The sequence below is a fragment of the Primulina tabacum genome, chromosome 9 (assembly GCF_025594145.1).
Source record: "Primulina tabacum isolate GXHZ01 chromosome 9, ASM2559414v2, whole genome shotgun sequence".
Taxonomy (NCBI): Eukaryota; Viridiplantae; Streptophyta; class Magnoliopsida; order Lamiales; family Gesneriaceae; genus Primulina; species Primulina tabacum.
The window spans coordinates 12,012,295-12,027,744 of NC_134558.1; the positions used below are offsets into that span (position 1 = coordinate 12,012,295).

The window sequence follows — 15,450 nt, forward strand, 5'->3', positions numbered from 1 at the left end:
CAACCGAGAACCAATGTGCATGCGTGTGTAGTGTTTTGCTTTGATCGATGTCTTGCGTCGTTCCAGTGGCCATTTGATTGACCATGGCACGATCTAGACATCTAAGAGCATGGTATGAACCGTGGCTATGGGTCATAGGCCAACCAAGATCCATACCAAGCAACCCAAAACCGAAATGCATATGCTGAAATTTGAAGGGGCCGAAGGGACATGGGGCTGTTGTGATGTTTTTATTAAAACCGATGAGCCATGGACCAAGCCACCAAAAGGGCGACTTAGTCACGTCTTAGACATGCTAGGGGAGTGATCTAACCATGGCTATAGGCCCTTGGGGCAGCCAAGATCAGATCCTTCCTCCTTGCCATCAAAACTGAATTTCGAAACTCATAATGGACCAAATGAGAGGTTGCTGTCCATTTCTGAATTTCCAGCAACCAGGGGCTTGAACGAACGGACAAATCTGATCCTAATGCATCCTATTACGTGTATAGATGTCGCCTTGGGAGCGTGGAATCGAACCAATCACCTGAAACAACAAAACTCAGAAAAACGTGAAGCTAGTCAAAGGGCCGAAATCTGCATGCATTATTTTCTGAAAATTCTATGATGTATTTCGGTTTTTGCATGATAAAACATGATCATGTACTGAAAAATAATTGATAATATGACTTGATTGAGGTTTGAAAGAAATCTAGACATGCCTGGTTATCGTTTGAAATAGAAACGAGCGAAACCACAAGGACGCGGCACGGAGGAGGTGGAGCGCTACTCTTGTTCTTTCTAGTTCTCGATTTTTCTCCCTTTCTCCCTAGCTATTACTCACGTTTTTTCAACTGAAAAGGGGTCTGATTTCGGTGGTGAGGGAGTGTGATGGAGTGGTTATGAGGGGTGAGGAGGATGGTGCAAGATATTAAGACCAAGTCTTCATGCATTTGAATTTTGAATTTGAATTGCTATCAAATGATCTCTTGGGTGATTCTAGAGTATAGTGGCCGATTTCTCTCTTGTTTCTAGACTAGGATATGTCCACTAATTAATTACATGGTGCTCCCAAAAATCCTAGATTTATCCTACTAATTACATGCAAAGAAATGGTCAAAGTTGATGAGTTGGCAATTGAATCCTCTAGTAACCAAGGGGTGGCCGAAATCTACTAATAAAATGAATGTGGAGTGTTGTTTATTTACTAGATTAATAACTCTAAAAAGCCTCACTAATCCCTTAATTAATTTATTGAATAAATCCTTAATTAAGTAACTCAAATGAGCTTATTTTCTACTCACCTCAAGTTGCATAAATAAATCCCCAAATCTCCTTATTAACTTAAATTAACTTACTTGCTAGCTAAATTAACTTCTGGAAATATTTCTCAAATCCTAAATTCTATCTCAAAACTCCAAATCCAGTCCGGCCTCACTGAATTAACTGAAATGATAAAAATCAAACTACTGCATAAAATAATCAACTTAAGGAAAAGCATTTAAATATTCATGAAATAAAATCATTTTAATTTAAAATACTAGAATTATGCATGGCTTATACGTAGACTGATTTACAGGTTCTACAATCCTCCCCCCTTAAAAGGAATTTCGTCCTCGAAATTAGAACTCACCGAATAATTTTGGGTACCGACTCCTCATTTCTGGTTCAAACTCCCATGTAGCTTCCTCCTCAGAATGGTTGAGCCATTTGATTTTGACTCGCTTAACCAACTTGTTCCGAAGCTTCTTCTCCTGTCTGTCTAGGATCTGCACCGGTCTCTTCTCATAAGACAAGTTCGGAGTAAGCTGCAACGGCTCGAAATTCAGCACATGAGAAGGATTTGCCATATATTTCCTCAGCATGGAGACGTGGAACACATTGTGTACTCCGGCCAGATTCGGCGGAAGAGCCACACGATAAGCTAGCGTCCCAACTCTGTCGAGGATCTCAAATGGTCCAATGAATCTCGGACTGAGCTTCCCTTTCTTGCCAAATCTCATGACACCCTTCATAGGTGCCACTTTCACAAATACATGATCGCCCACTGCAAACTCTAAATCTCTCCTCCGCTGATCGGCATAACTCTTCTGTCGGCTCTGAGCAGTCCTCATCCTATCACGGATCTTGACTATTACATCTGCTGCCTGCTGAACAATCTCTGGACCCAACTCTGCTCTCTCTCCTACTTCATCCCAATGGACAGGAGATCTGCACTTGCGGCCATACAGTGATTCATACGGAGGCATACCAATAGAAGACTGGAAGCTGTTGTTATAGGTGAACTCAACCAATGGCAAGTTCGACTCCCAACTCCCTGAGAAATCAATGACGCAAGCGCGAAGAAGATCCTCCAAAATCTGAATAACTCGCTCCGACTGCCCATCTGTCTGCGGATGGAAAGCTGTGTTAAACAGCAACTTTGTACCCATATTCGAATGCAAACTCTTCCAAAACGAGGAAGTAAATCTGGGATCTCTGTCAGATACGATAGAAACTGGAATACCATGGAGTCGGACTATCTCTCGGATATACAGCTCTGCATACTGAACCATGGTGAAAGTCGTCTTAATAGGCAAGAAGTGCGCTGATTTGGTAAGACGATCTACAATCACCCAGATAACATTCGATCCTCTGGCTGACCTCGGCAATCCGGTCACAAAGTCCATGGTAACATTCTCCCACTTCCACTCGGGAATAGGTAGAGGCTTGAGCAAACCTGCTGGTCTCTGATGCTCGGCCTTCACTAACTGGCAGGTCAGACACTCGGACACAAATCGTCTGATGTCCTTCTTCATACCAGGCCACCAATACAATAGCTGCAGATCTTTGTACATCTTCGTACTCCCAGGGTGAATGGAGTACGGGGACATATGGGCCTCTGACAAGATGTCTGCTCGGATAGAATCACTTCTAGGAACCCATATCCTGTCTTGGTATCTCACAATACCATCACTGACTGAATACAAGACACTGCCCTTGGCTTCATCTCTCTTCTTCCACTGTGCCAATTGCTCATCTGCTGACTGACCACTGCGAATACGGGTCCATAAGGGAAGACTGAATGGTCAAGGTAGATAGACGAGGAACTCTATCTCGAGGATAAGTCTCGAGATCAAACCTCTGTATCTCAAACTGAAGAGGTTTCTGAATCGTCAAATGAGCGACTTTTCTGCTCAATGCATCTGCAACTACATTAGCTTTACCCGGGTGGTAGCTAATGTCACAATCGTAGTCTTTCACAAGCTCCAACCAGCGCCTCTGACGCATGTTCAGCTCCCTCTGCGTAAAGAAATACTTGAGGCTCTTGTGGTCGGTAAAGATCTGGCATTTCTCTCCATACAGATAGTGCCTCCAAATCTTCAAGGCAAAAACTACGGCCGCCAATTCTAGATCATGGGTAGGGTAGTTCTTCTCGTGGATTTTCAGCTGTCGAGAAGCATACGCTATCACTCTCCCATGCTGCATCAAAACTGCACCTAAACCAAGCTTCGAAGCATCCGTATAAAGGACAAACTCGCCGGGCCCTGATAGCATGGCTAAAACTGGTGCTGAGATGAGAGCTTGCTTCAAAGTATCGAAGCTCTTCTGACACTCATCGCTCCACACGAATTTAGCATTTTTCTTGGTCAGTGATGTGAGTGGAACGGCAATAGAGGAGAATCCCTGAATGAACTTCCGGTAATATCCTGCTAGCCCAAGAAAACTGCGGATCTCTGATGCATTCTGAGGCACAACCCAATCTCTGACTGCTGCAACTTTTGCTGGGTCTACCTCAATACCATTGCTAGAAACGATGTGGCCTAAGAAAGCCACCTTCTCTAACCAGAATTCGCATTTACTGGACTTTGCAAATAATTTGTGCTTCTGCAATGTCTGCAACACTGTGGCCAGATGTCTGCTGTGATCCTCCTGATAATTGGAGTAGACGAGAATGTCTTCTATGAATACTATCACGAACTGGTCAAGATAAGGCTGAAATACGCGATTCATGAGATCCATGAAGATCACTGGCGCATTCGTCAGACCGAACGGCATCACTAGGAACTCGTAGTGACCATAACGAGTCCGGAAAGCTGTCTTCGAGACATCAGCATCTCTCACCCTCAACTGGTGATAACCGGAACGCAGATCTATCTTGGAGAAAATCGAAGCTCCCTGCAACTGGTCAAACAGATCCTCAATCCTCGGCAGTGGGTATTTATTCTTCACTGTAACCCTGTTCAACTCCCGGTAGTCAATGCAAAGCCTCATCGAGCCATCCTTCTTTTTCACAAATAAGACCGGCGCGCCCCATGGAGAAAAGCTCGGGCCAATGAACTCCTTGTCGAGAAGTTCCTGAATCTGCTTCTTAAGCTCTGCCATCTCTGTCGGTGCTAGTCGGTACGGCGCTTTGGATATCGGAGCCGTACCTGGCATAAGCTCAATGGAAAACTCCACCTCTCTCTCGGGTGGCATACCAGAGACGTCTTCGGGAAAAACGTCTAAGAAATCTCTGACAATCGGAACATCTGAGGCTGACTGGCTGGGTTCCTCGGGGACAGATAAAAAGGTCGCTAGAAATGCCCGACACCCTCTATGCACGAGTTTCCTAGCCTGAACATAAGGAATAATGCGCGGTAAAGGAAAGTACATGTCCGGCTCAAATAAGAACTGCTCCATTCCAGGCGGTCGGACAAGAACAGATCTCCGCTGGAAGTCTATCAACACTCTGTTCCTCAATAGCCAGTCCATCCCTAGGATGATGTCAAATTCTGGCATCGGTAGCACAATCAGATCCGCGTAAACAAGTTTACCGTGCAACTCAAGGTCTATATCTCGGATAACGTTGGTAGCTGCCATCTCCTCGCCTGACGGCAACACTACTGAAAAGGCTGTATCTAGCCCAATGGTCTGGATCTTGAGAAAGTTTGCAAAGACCTACGAAATAAACGAGTGAGTGGCCCCTGAATCTATCAAGGCCTTGGTAGCGGAACCAGATATAAAAATTCTCCGTGAAAGAGCGGAGCTCTAAGTTGAATCCAGTAGTTACAAGAACTAAACTTATAGACAAGCAATGGTCAAAGTTCTTCTAACTTAAATCTCCAAAATACTACTAAGTAGAGCATGCAATCCTATCACAGTTCTAAGTTCAATCTTAATCCTTATTCCCAAAGCACGGAAATTAAAATAATAACTTAAAGTTTAAAGGTACCTGTTAACAACATAGTCTCAGGGTTGGTTTCCGCGGCATGGAGAGCAAAAACCCTGCCCTGAGTAGGCATATTCCTCTGAGGGCACTGCAGCAACATGTGATCTGGACTGCCGCACTTAAAACACTTTCCTGAGCCTGCCATGCATGCTTCAGGATGGCGACGTGAGCACCTAGGGCAGACGGGGTGCCCCTGAGTCCTCGGGGCTGGGCGTCCCCGCTGCTGCTGCTGCTGCTGCTGGCCTCGGTTCCTGGGCGGTCCATGAAAAGGCCTCTTATTCTGCTGCTGATGCTGATGAGGAGGAGGGCGGTGCGGTGCCTGGACTGGGCGCTTGCCCTGGCGATCCCTCTCGATATCCCACAGATCCTGCTCTGCGGCTAAGGCCTTGGAGACGACAATCTCATAAGTAGCAGGGTCAGATACCCTAACATCCCGGCGCAAGATTGGCCGTAAACCCACCAGGAAGTGCATCAGCTTGGCTCTAGCATCATTCGCGATCAGGGGCACAAAGTGACAGCCCCTCTCGAACTTACGGATGAACTCCGTAACCGTCATATTTCCCTGCCTCAGACTCATGAACTCGGTGGTCAGCCTGGTGCGAACCTCCTCAGCAAAATACTTGGAGTAGAAAACTTCCGTAAAGCGGGTCCATGAAAGTGTAGCCAAATTCAAGGCTACCGAAGCTCCTTCCCACCATAAGCGGGCATCTCCAGTGAACAGGTAGGTGGCACATCGGACTCGGTCTGCGTCTCCCAGCTCCATAAACTCGAAGATAACCTCGAGGGATTTGATCCATCCCTCGGCAACCATGGGGTCAGATGTCCCAGAGAATTCCTTCGGGCGCATCTTCATGAATCGCTCATAAACAGCCTCGGGCCCTGTCGGCCTAGTCACCACCGCATTGTTCCCCGCAAACTGTGCGAAGAACTGTGTCATCCCAGCTAGCATCTGGGCACTCATGTCAGGTGGGGGCGGTGGTGGAGGTGGAGGAGGAGGAGGTGTCTGCCTCTCTTGTCTCTGATCGTCATCGTCCTCGCGACGGTGCTCGCCACTACCTCTCGGGCGTCTTACTTGACGTCTAGGGGGCATACTGTTCCAACATAACCCATACGTAACTAACATGCATAATTCCATAATTTATTTTAAATGAACACTGAAATGCTGAAAATCTGGTCGAAATTATTTCATGGAAGCATGCTGCCAAATAATTCATGCTATAAATAAAATTCTGAACTGTAAAACTTACAGACCGAAGGCGTGGCTTCGCGAGCTTCTCGTGGTCAGTAGTAGTGTAACCCTATACAGAACCACCGCTCTGATACCAACTGTGGAAGGCCCGACAATCCTTGCTTTGAAAATTTGCGGAAAATTAAAAATTTTCTTTTTAAAAGAACTTAAATGGCCTCATTCATAAAATCACTGGTGAATCAAGTTCAATATGTCAAAATATTGCAGCGGAAGAAAATAAAGTTTGCCAAAAATCACAATTTAAAAATATCCAACGACTGATAAAATGTTTGCGGAATAAAATAACAACTGCTGCTCTGAGGTCCTCGGGTGCCACTACTGCCGACCCAAGCTGGCTCACTGGTCCCCGCCCTCGGCCCTGGCCTCATCAGTACCTACAACAATCAAGTCTAGTGAGCCTAAAGACTCAGCATGCATATATCGCAGGTAACGAGTAAAAATCTGAATTAAAATATGCATGAGATAACATATCCTGTCCTGAGGCATGCTGAAAATAATCTGTACTGAGCAATTATAATACGTGCATAACTGAACTGATAATCACAGTAAAAAAAAATGTTTGCTCCTTGGAGCCTGTACTGAAATAACTGGTAAAATTTTCTGTGGAGATTATGTTTTACGCCTGTGGCCACTGCACTAAGCTGAACTGATCGGTAACTGGCTAGCGGGGAGTCTGAAACTGAACTGAGCTGGCCGGTCACTGGCGATCGGGTGGTAGCAAACTGAACTGAGCGGTCACTGGCGACCATACAAAATAATACTCCCACATAGTGAATGAACCACAAGCCATATCGCATAAATCTAAAAAATAATCATTTACTATTTAATGCACGTAAAATAATTAACTGGCATAATTAAAATGTCCCGTAATTTTACCAACTGGATTGGATTGGATCGTCCCCAGGCTCGCTGCAACCTAACTGTGCAATGAAAAATATGCAATAGCTTAAACTTGACCAACTATGCAATTTAGTTCAAAAGATGCGACTATGACGCCTAATGACTTCGCATTTAATCATGACTCCGAGCCAACCTGAACCGACACCAAACCGACGTATAGTCATGATTAAAATACGCTGAAAAATCATAAAATAATGCTCCTAAAATGATAGGGTCGAAATCTAGGTGGAATGGAGGCCAAAACACGAAACGCTCTTTCGAGAGTCAATTTGGCACATCGCACCGTAAATTCTCGTACGACCTCAAAAATGATCCGAATCACGAACGGTCAAAAACATGACCTTCCCAACTCAAAGGGGCACTATCCAGTCCAAGGCCATAGGCTAAAAGCCAACCGAGAACTCGAACAAGCCACCGAACCGACACAGCAACTTGCTGCAAAATTCCAGCAATTGTACCATTGCGTAACTTGTGTTGTTTTCGAGACTACCGGCCATGGGAGGTTTGAACCACCGATCAGAGACTCTTACCAACATCTCAAGGAGTGATTTGAACCATGGCTAAGGGCCCTAGGCCAGCCACAATCCACGTCACACCTTAACTCAACTGAAACTCCAACCGAGAACCAATGTGCATGCGTGTGTAGTGTTTTGCTTTGATCGATGTCTTGCGTCGTTCCAGTGGCCATTTGATTGACCATGGCACGATCTAGACATCTAAGAGCATGGTATGAACCGTGGCTATGGGTCATAGGCCAACCAAGATCCATACCAAGCAACCCAAAACCGAAATGCATATGCTGAAATTTGAAGGGGCCGAAGGGACATGGGGCTGTTGTGATGTTTTTATTAAAACCGATGAGCCATGGACCAAGCCACCAAAAGGGCGACTTAGTCACGTCTTAGACATGCTAGGGGAGTGATCTAACCATGGCTATAGGCCCTTGGGGCAGCCAAGATCAGATCCTTCCTCCTTGCCATCAAAACTGAATTTCGAAACTCATAATGGACCAAATGAGAGGTTGCTGTCCATTTCTGAATTTCCAGCAAACAAGGGCTTGAACGAACGGACAAATCTGATCCTAATGCATCCTATTACGTGTATAGATGTCGCCTTGGGAGCCTGGAATCGAACCAATCACCTGAAACAACAAAACTCAGAAAAACGTGAAGCTTGTCATGAAAGGGTCGAAATCTGCATGCATTATTTTCTGAAAATTCTATGATGTATTTCGGTTTTTGCATGATAAAACATGATCATGTACTGAAAAATAATTGATAATATGACTTGATTGAGGTTTGAAAGAAATCTAGACATGCCTGGTTATCGTTTGAAATAGAAACGAGCGAAACCACAACTACGCGGCACGGAGGAGGTGGAGCGCTACTCTTGTTCTTTCTAGTTCTCGATCTTTCTCCCTTTCTCCCTAGCTATTACTCACGTTTTTTCTACTGAAAAGGGGTCTGATTTCGGTGGGGAGGGAGTGTGATGGAGTGGTTATGAGGGGTGAGGAGGATGGTGCAAGATATCAAGACCAAGTCTTCATGCATTTGAATTTTGAATTTGAATTGCTATCAAATGATCTCTTGGGTGATTCTAGAGTATAGTGGCCGATTTCTCTCTTGTTTCTAGACTAGGATATGTCCACTAATTAATTACATGGTGCTCCCAAAAATCCTAGATTTATCCTACTAATTACATGCAAAGAAATGGTCAAAGTTGATGAGTTGGCAATTGAATCCTCTAGTAACCAAGGGGTGGCCGAAATCTACTAATAAAATGAATGTGGAGTGTTGTTTATTTACTAGATTAATAACTCTAAAAAGCCTCACTAATCCCTTAATTAATTTATTGAATAAATCCTTAATTAAGTAACTCAAATGAGCTTATTTTCTACTCACCTCAAGTTGCATAAATAAATCCCCAAATCTCCTTATTAACTTAAATTAACTTACTTGCTAGCTAAATTAACTTCTGGAAATATTTCTCAAATCCTAAATTCTATCTCAAAACTCCAAATCCAGTCCGGCCTCACTGAATTAACTGAAATGATAAAAATCAAACTACTGCATAAAATAATCAACTTAAGGAAAAGCATTTAAATATTCATGAAATAAAATCATTTTAATTTAAAATACTAGAATTATGCATGGCTTATACGTAGACTGATTTACAGGTTCTACAATCCTCCCCCCTTAAAAGGAATTTCGTCCTCGAAATTAGAACTCACCGAATAATTTTGGGTACCGACTCCTCATTTCTGGTTCAAACTCCCATGTAGCTTCCTCCTCAGAATGGTTGAGCCATTTGATTTTGACTCGCTTAACCAACTTGTTCCGAAGCTTCTTCTCCTGTCTGTCTAGGATCTGCACCGGTCTCTTCTCATAAGACAAGTTCGGAGTAAGCTGCAACGGCTCGAAATTCAGCACATGAGAAGGATTTGCCATATATTTCCTCAGCATGGAGACGTGGAACACATTGTGTACTCCGGCCAGATTCGGCGGAAGAGCCACACGATAAGCTAGCGTCCCAACTCTGTCGAGGATCTCAAATGGTCCAATGAATCTCGGACTGAGCTTCCCTTTCTTGCCAAATCTCATGACACCCTTCATAGGTGCCACTTTCACAAATACATGATCGCCCACTGCAAACTCTAAATCTCTCCTCCGCTGATCGGCATAACTCTTCTGTCGGCTCTGAGCAGTCCTCATCCTATCACGGATCTTGACTATTACATCTGCTGCCTGCTGAACAATCTCTGGACCCAACTCTGCTCTCTCTCCTACTTCATCCCAATGGACAGGAGATCTGTACTTGCGGCCATATAGTGATTCATACGGAGGCATACCAATAGAAGACTGGAAGCTGTTGTTATAGGTGAACTCAACCAATGGCAAGTTCGACTCCCAACTCCCTGAGAAATCAATGACGCAAGCGCGAAGAAGATCCTCCAAAATCTGAATAACTCGCTCCGACTGCCCATCTGTCTGCGGATGGAAAGCTGTGTTAAACAGCAACTTTGTACCCATATTCGAATGCAAACTCTTCCAAAACGAGGAAGTAAATCTGGGATCTCTGTCAGATACGATAGAAACTGGAATACCATGGAGTCGGACTATCTCTCGGATATACAGCTCTGCATACTGAACCATGGTGAAAGTCGTCTTAATAGGCAAGAAGTGCGCTGATTTGGTAAGACGATCTACAATCACCCAGATAACATTCGATCCTCTGGCTGACCTCGGCAATCCGGTCACAAAGTCCATGGTAACATTCTCCCACTTCCACTCGGGAATAGGTAGAGGCTTGAGCAAACCTGCTGGTCTCTGATGCTCGGCCTTCACTAACTGGCAGGTCAGACACTCGGACACAAATCGTCTGATGTCCTTCTTCATACCAGGCCACCAATACAATAGCTGCAGATCTTTGTACATCTTCGTACTCCCAGGGTGAATGGAGTACGGGGACATATGGGCCTCTGACAAGATGTCTGCTCGGATAGAATCACTTCTAGGAACCCATATCCTGTCTTGGTATCTCACAATACCATCACTGACTGAATACAAGACACTGCCCTTGGCTTCATCTCTCTTCTTCCACTGTGCCAATTGCTCATCTGCTGACTGACCACTGCGAATACGGGTCCATAAGGGAAGACTGAATGGTCAAGGTAGATAGACGAGGAACTCTATCTCGAGGATAAGTCTCGAGATCAAACCTCTGTATCTCAAACTGAAGAGGTTTCTGAATCGTCAAATGAGCGACTTTTCTGCTCAATGCATCTGCAACTACATTAGCTTTACCCGGGTGGTAGCTAATGTCACAATCGTAGTCTTTCACAAGCTCCAACCAGCGCCTCTGACGTATGTTCAGCTCCCTCTGCGTAAAGAAATACTTGAGGCTCTTGTGGTCGGTAAAGATCTGGCATTTCTCTCCATACAGATAGTGCCTCCAAATCTTCAAGGCAAAAACTACGGCCGCCAATTCTAGATCATGGGTAGGGTAGTTCTTCTCGTGGATTTTCAGCTGTCGAGAAGCATACGCTATCACTCTCCCATGCTGCATCAAAACTGCACCTAAACCAAGCTTCGAAGCATCCGTATAAAGGACAAACTCGCCGGGCCCTGATAGCATGGCTAAAACTGGTGCTGAGATGAGAGCTTGCTTCAAAGTATCGAAGCTCTTCTGACACTCATCGCTCCACACGAATTTAGCATTTTTCTTGGTCAGTGATGTGAGTGGAACGGCAATAGAGGAGAATCCCTGAATGAACTTCCGGTAATATCCTGCTAGCCCAAGAAAACTGCGGATCTCTGATGCATTCTGAGGCACAACCCAATCTCTGACTGCTGCAACTTTTGCTGGGTCTACCTCAATACCATTGCTAGAAACGATGTGGCCTAAGAAAGCCACCTTCTCTAACCAGAATTCGCATTTACTGGACTTTGCAAATAATTTGTGCTTCTGCAATGTCTGCAACACTGTGGCCAGATGTCTGCTGTGATCCTCCTGATAATTGGAGTAGACGAGAATGTCTTCTATGAATACTATCACGAACTGGTCAAGATAAGGCTGAAATACGCGATTCATGAGATCCATGAAGATCACTGGCGCATTCGTCAGACCGAACGGCATCACTAGGAACTCGTAGTGACCATAACGAGTCCGGAAAGCTGTCTTCGAGACATCAGCATCTCTCACCCTCAACTGGTGATAACCGGAACGCAGATCTATCTTGGAGAAAATCGAAGCTCCCTGCAACTGGTCAAACAGATCCTCAATCCTCGGCAGTGGGTATTTATTCTTCACTGTAACCCTGTTCAACTCCCGGTAGTCAATGCAAAGCCTCATCGAGCCATCCTTCTTTTTCACAAATAAGACCGGCGCGCCCCATGGAGAAAAGCTCGGGCCAATGAACTCCTTGTCGAGAAGTTCCTGAATCTGCTTCTTAAGCTCTGCCATCTCTGTCGGTGCTAGTCGGTACGGCGCTTTGGATATCGGAGCCGTACCTGGCATAAGCTCAATGGAAAACTCCACCTCTCTCTCGGGTGGCATACCAGAGACGTCTTCGGGAAAAAACGTCTAAGAAATCTCTGACAATCGGAACATCTGAGGCTGACTGGCTGGGTTCCTCGGGGACAGATAAAAAGGTCGCTAGAAATGCCCGACACCCTCTATGCACGAGTTTCCTAGCCTGAACATAAGGAATAATGCGCGGTAAAGGAAAGTACATGTCCGGCTCAAATAAGAACTGCTCCATTCCAGGCGGTCGGACAAGAACAGATCTCCGCTGGAAGTCTATCAACACTCTGTTCCTCAATAGCCAGTCCATCCCTAGGATGATGTCAAATTCTGGCATCGGTAGCACAATCAGATCCGCGGTAAACAAGTTTACCGTGCAACTCAAGGTCTATATCTCGGATAACGTTGGTAGCTGCCATCTCCTCGCCTGACGGCAACACTACTGAAAAGGCTGTATCTAGCCCAATGGTCTGGATCTTGAGAAAGTTTGCAAAGACCTACGAAATAAACGAGTGAGTGGCCCCTGAATCTATCAAGGCCTTGGTAGCGGAACCAGATATAAAAATTCTCCGTGAAAGAGCGGAGCTCTAAGTTGAATCCAGTAGTTACAAGAACTAAACTTATAGACAAGCAATGGTCAAAGTTCTTCTAACTTAAATCTCCAAAATACTACTAAGTAGAGCATGCAATCCTATCACAGTTCTAAGTTCAATCTTAATCCTTATTCCCAAAGCACGGAAATTAAAATAATAACTTAAAGTTTAAAGGTACCTGTTAACAACATAGTCTCAGGGTTGGTTTCCGCGGCATGGAGAGCAAAAACCCTGCCCTGAGTAGGCATATTCCTCTGAGGGCACTGCAGCAACATGTGATCTGGACTGCCGCACTTAAAACACTTTCCTGAGCCTGCCATGCATGCTTCAGGATGGCGACGTGAGCACCTAGGGCAGACGGGGTGCCCCTGAGTCCTCGGGGCTGGGCGTTCCCGCTGCTGCTGCTGCTGCTGCTGGCCTCGGTTCCTGGGCGGTCCATGAAAAGGCCTCTTATTCTGCTGCTGATGCTGATGAGGAGGAGGGCGGTGCGGTGCCTGGACTGGGCGCTTGCCCTGGCGATCCCTCTCGATATCCCACAGATCCTGCTCTGCGGCTAAGGCCTTGGAGACGACAATCTCATAAGTAGCAGGGTCAGATACCCTAACATCCCGGCGCAAGATTGGCCGTAAACCCACCAGGAAGTGCATCAGCTTGGCTATAGCATCATTCGCGATCAGGGGCACAAAGTGACAGCCCCTCTCGAACTTACGGATGAACTCCGTAACCGTCATATTTCCCTGCCTCAGACTCATGAACTCGGTGGTCAGCCTGGTGCGAACCTCCTCAGCAAAATACTTGGAGTAGAAAACTTCCGTAAAGCGGGTCCATGAAAGTGTAGCCAAATTCAAGGCTACCGAAGCTCCTTCCCACCATAAGCGGGCATCTCCAGTGAACAGGTAGGTGGCACATCGGACTCGGTCTGCGTCTCCCAGCTCCATAAACTCGAAGATAACCTCGAGGGATTTGATCCATCCCTCGGCAACCATGGGGTCAGATGTCCCAGAGAATTCCTTCGGGCGCATCTTCATGAATCGCTCATAAACAGCCTCGGGCCCTGTCGGCCTAGTCACCACCGCATTGTTCCCCGCAAACTGTGCGAAGAACTGTGTCATCCCAGCTAGCATCTGGGCACTCATGTCAGGTGGGGGCGGTGGTGGAGGTGGAGGAGGAGGAGGTGTCTGCCTCTCTTGTCTCTGATCGTCATCGTCCTCGCGACGGTGCTCGCCACTACCTCTCGGGCGTCTTACTTGACGTCTAGGGGGCATACTGTTCCAACATAACCCATACGTAACTAACATGCATAATTCCATAATTTATTTTAAATGAACACTGAAATGCTGAAAATCTGGTCGAAATTATTTCATGGAAGCATGCTGCCAAATAATTCATGCTATAAATAAAATTCTGAACTGTAAAACTTACAGACCGAAGGCGTGGCTTCGCGAGCTTCTCGTGGTCAGTAGTAGTGTAACCCTATACAGAACCACCGCTCTGATACCAACTGTGGAAGGCCCGACAATCCTTGCTTTGAAAATTTGCGGAAAATTAAAAATTTTCTTTTTAAAAGAACTTAAATGGCCTCATTCATAAAATCACTGGTGAATCAAGTTCAATATGTCAAAATATTGCAGCGGAAGAAAATAAAGTTTGCCAAAAATCACAATTTAAAAATATCCAACGACTGATAAAATGTTTGCGGAATAAAATAACAACTGCTGCTCTGAGGTCCTCGGGTGCCACTACTGCCGACCCAAGCTGGCTCACTGGTCCCCGCCCTCGGCCCTGGCCTCATCAGTACCTACAACAATCAAGTCTAGTGAGCCTAAAGACTCAGCATGCATATATCGCAGGTAACGAGTAAAAATCTGAATTAAAATATGCATGAGATAACATATCCTGTCCTGAGGCATGCTGAAAATAATCTGTACTGAGCAATTATAATACGTGCATAACTGAACTGATAATCACAGTAAAAAAAAATGTTTGCTCCTTGGAGCCTGTACTGAAATAACTGGTAAAATTTTCTGTGGAGATTATGTTTTACGCCTGTGGCCACTGCACTAAGCTGAACTGATCGGTAACTGGCTAGCGGGGAGTCTGAAACTGAACTGAGCTGGCCGGTCACTGGCGATCGGGTGGTAGCAAACTGAACTGAGCGGTCACTGGCGACCATACAAAATAATACTCCCACATAGTGAATGAACCACAAGCCATATCGCATAAATCTAAAAAATAATCATTTACTATTTAATGCACGTAAAATAATTAACTGGCATAATTAAAATGTCCCGTAATTTTACCAACTGGATTGGATTGGATCGTCCCCAGGCTCGCTGCAACCTAACTGTGCAATGAAAAATATGCAATAGCTTAAACTTGACCAACTATGCAATTTAGTTCAAAAGATGCGACTATGACGCCTAATGACTTCGCATTTAATCATGACTCCGAGCCAACCTGAACCGACACCAAACCGACGTATAGTCATGATTAAAATACACTGAAAAATCATAAAA

The 15,450-nt window shown here is 45.3% G+C and overlaps 1 protein-coding gene across 1 annotated transcript in view; it reads right to left on the reverse strand.

The window, feature by feature from the left end:
- LOC142556927 (uncharacterized) overlaps positions 1–15,450 on the reverse strand; it is a 54,372-nt gene that overhangs the window by 33,308 nt on the left and 5,614 nt on the right. The window contains 4 exon segments of the mRNA XM_075668414.1: positions 9,567–10,042; positions 10,415–10,912; positions 11,085–12,389; positions 12,391–12,721. Coding sequence (XP_075524529.1) covers positions 9,567–10,042; positions 10,415–10,912; positions 11,085–12,389; positions 12,391–12,721 — 2,610 coding nt within the window.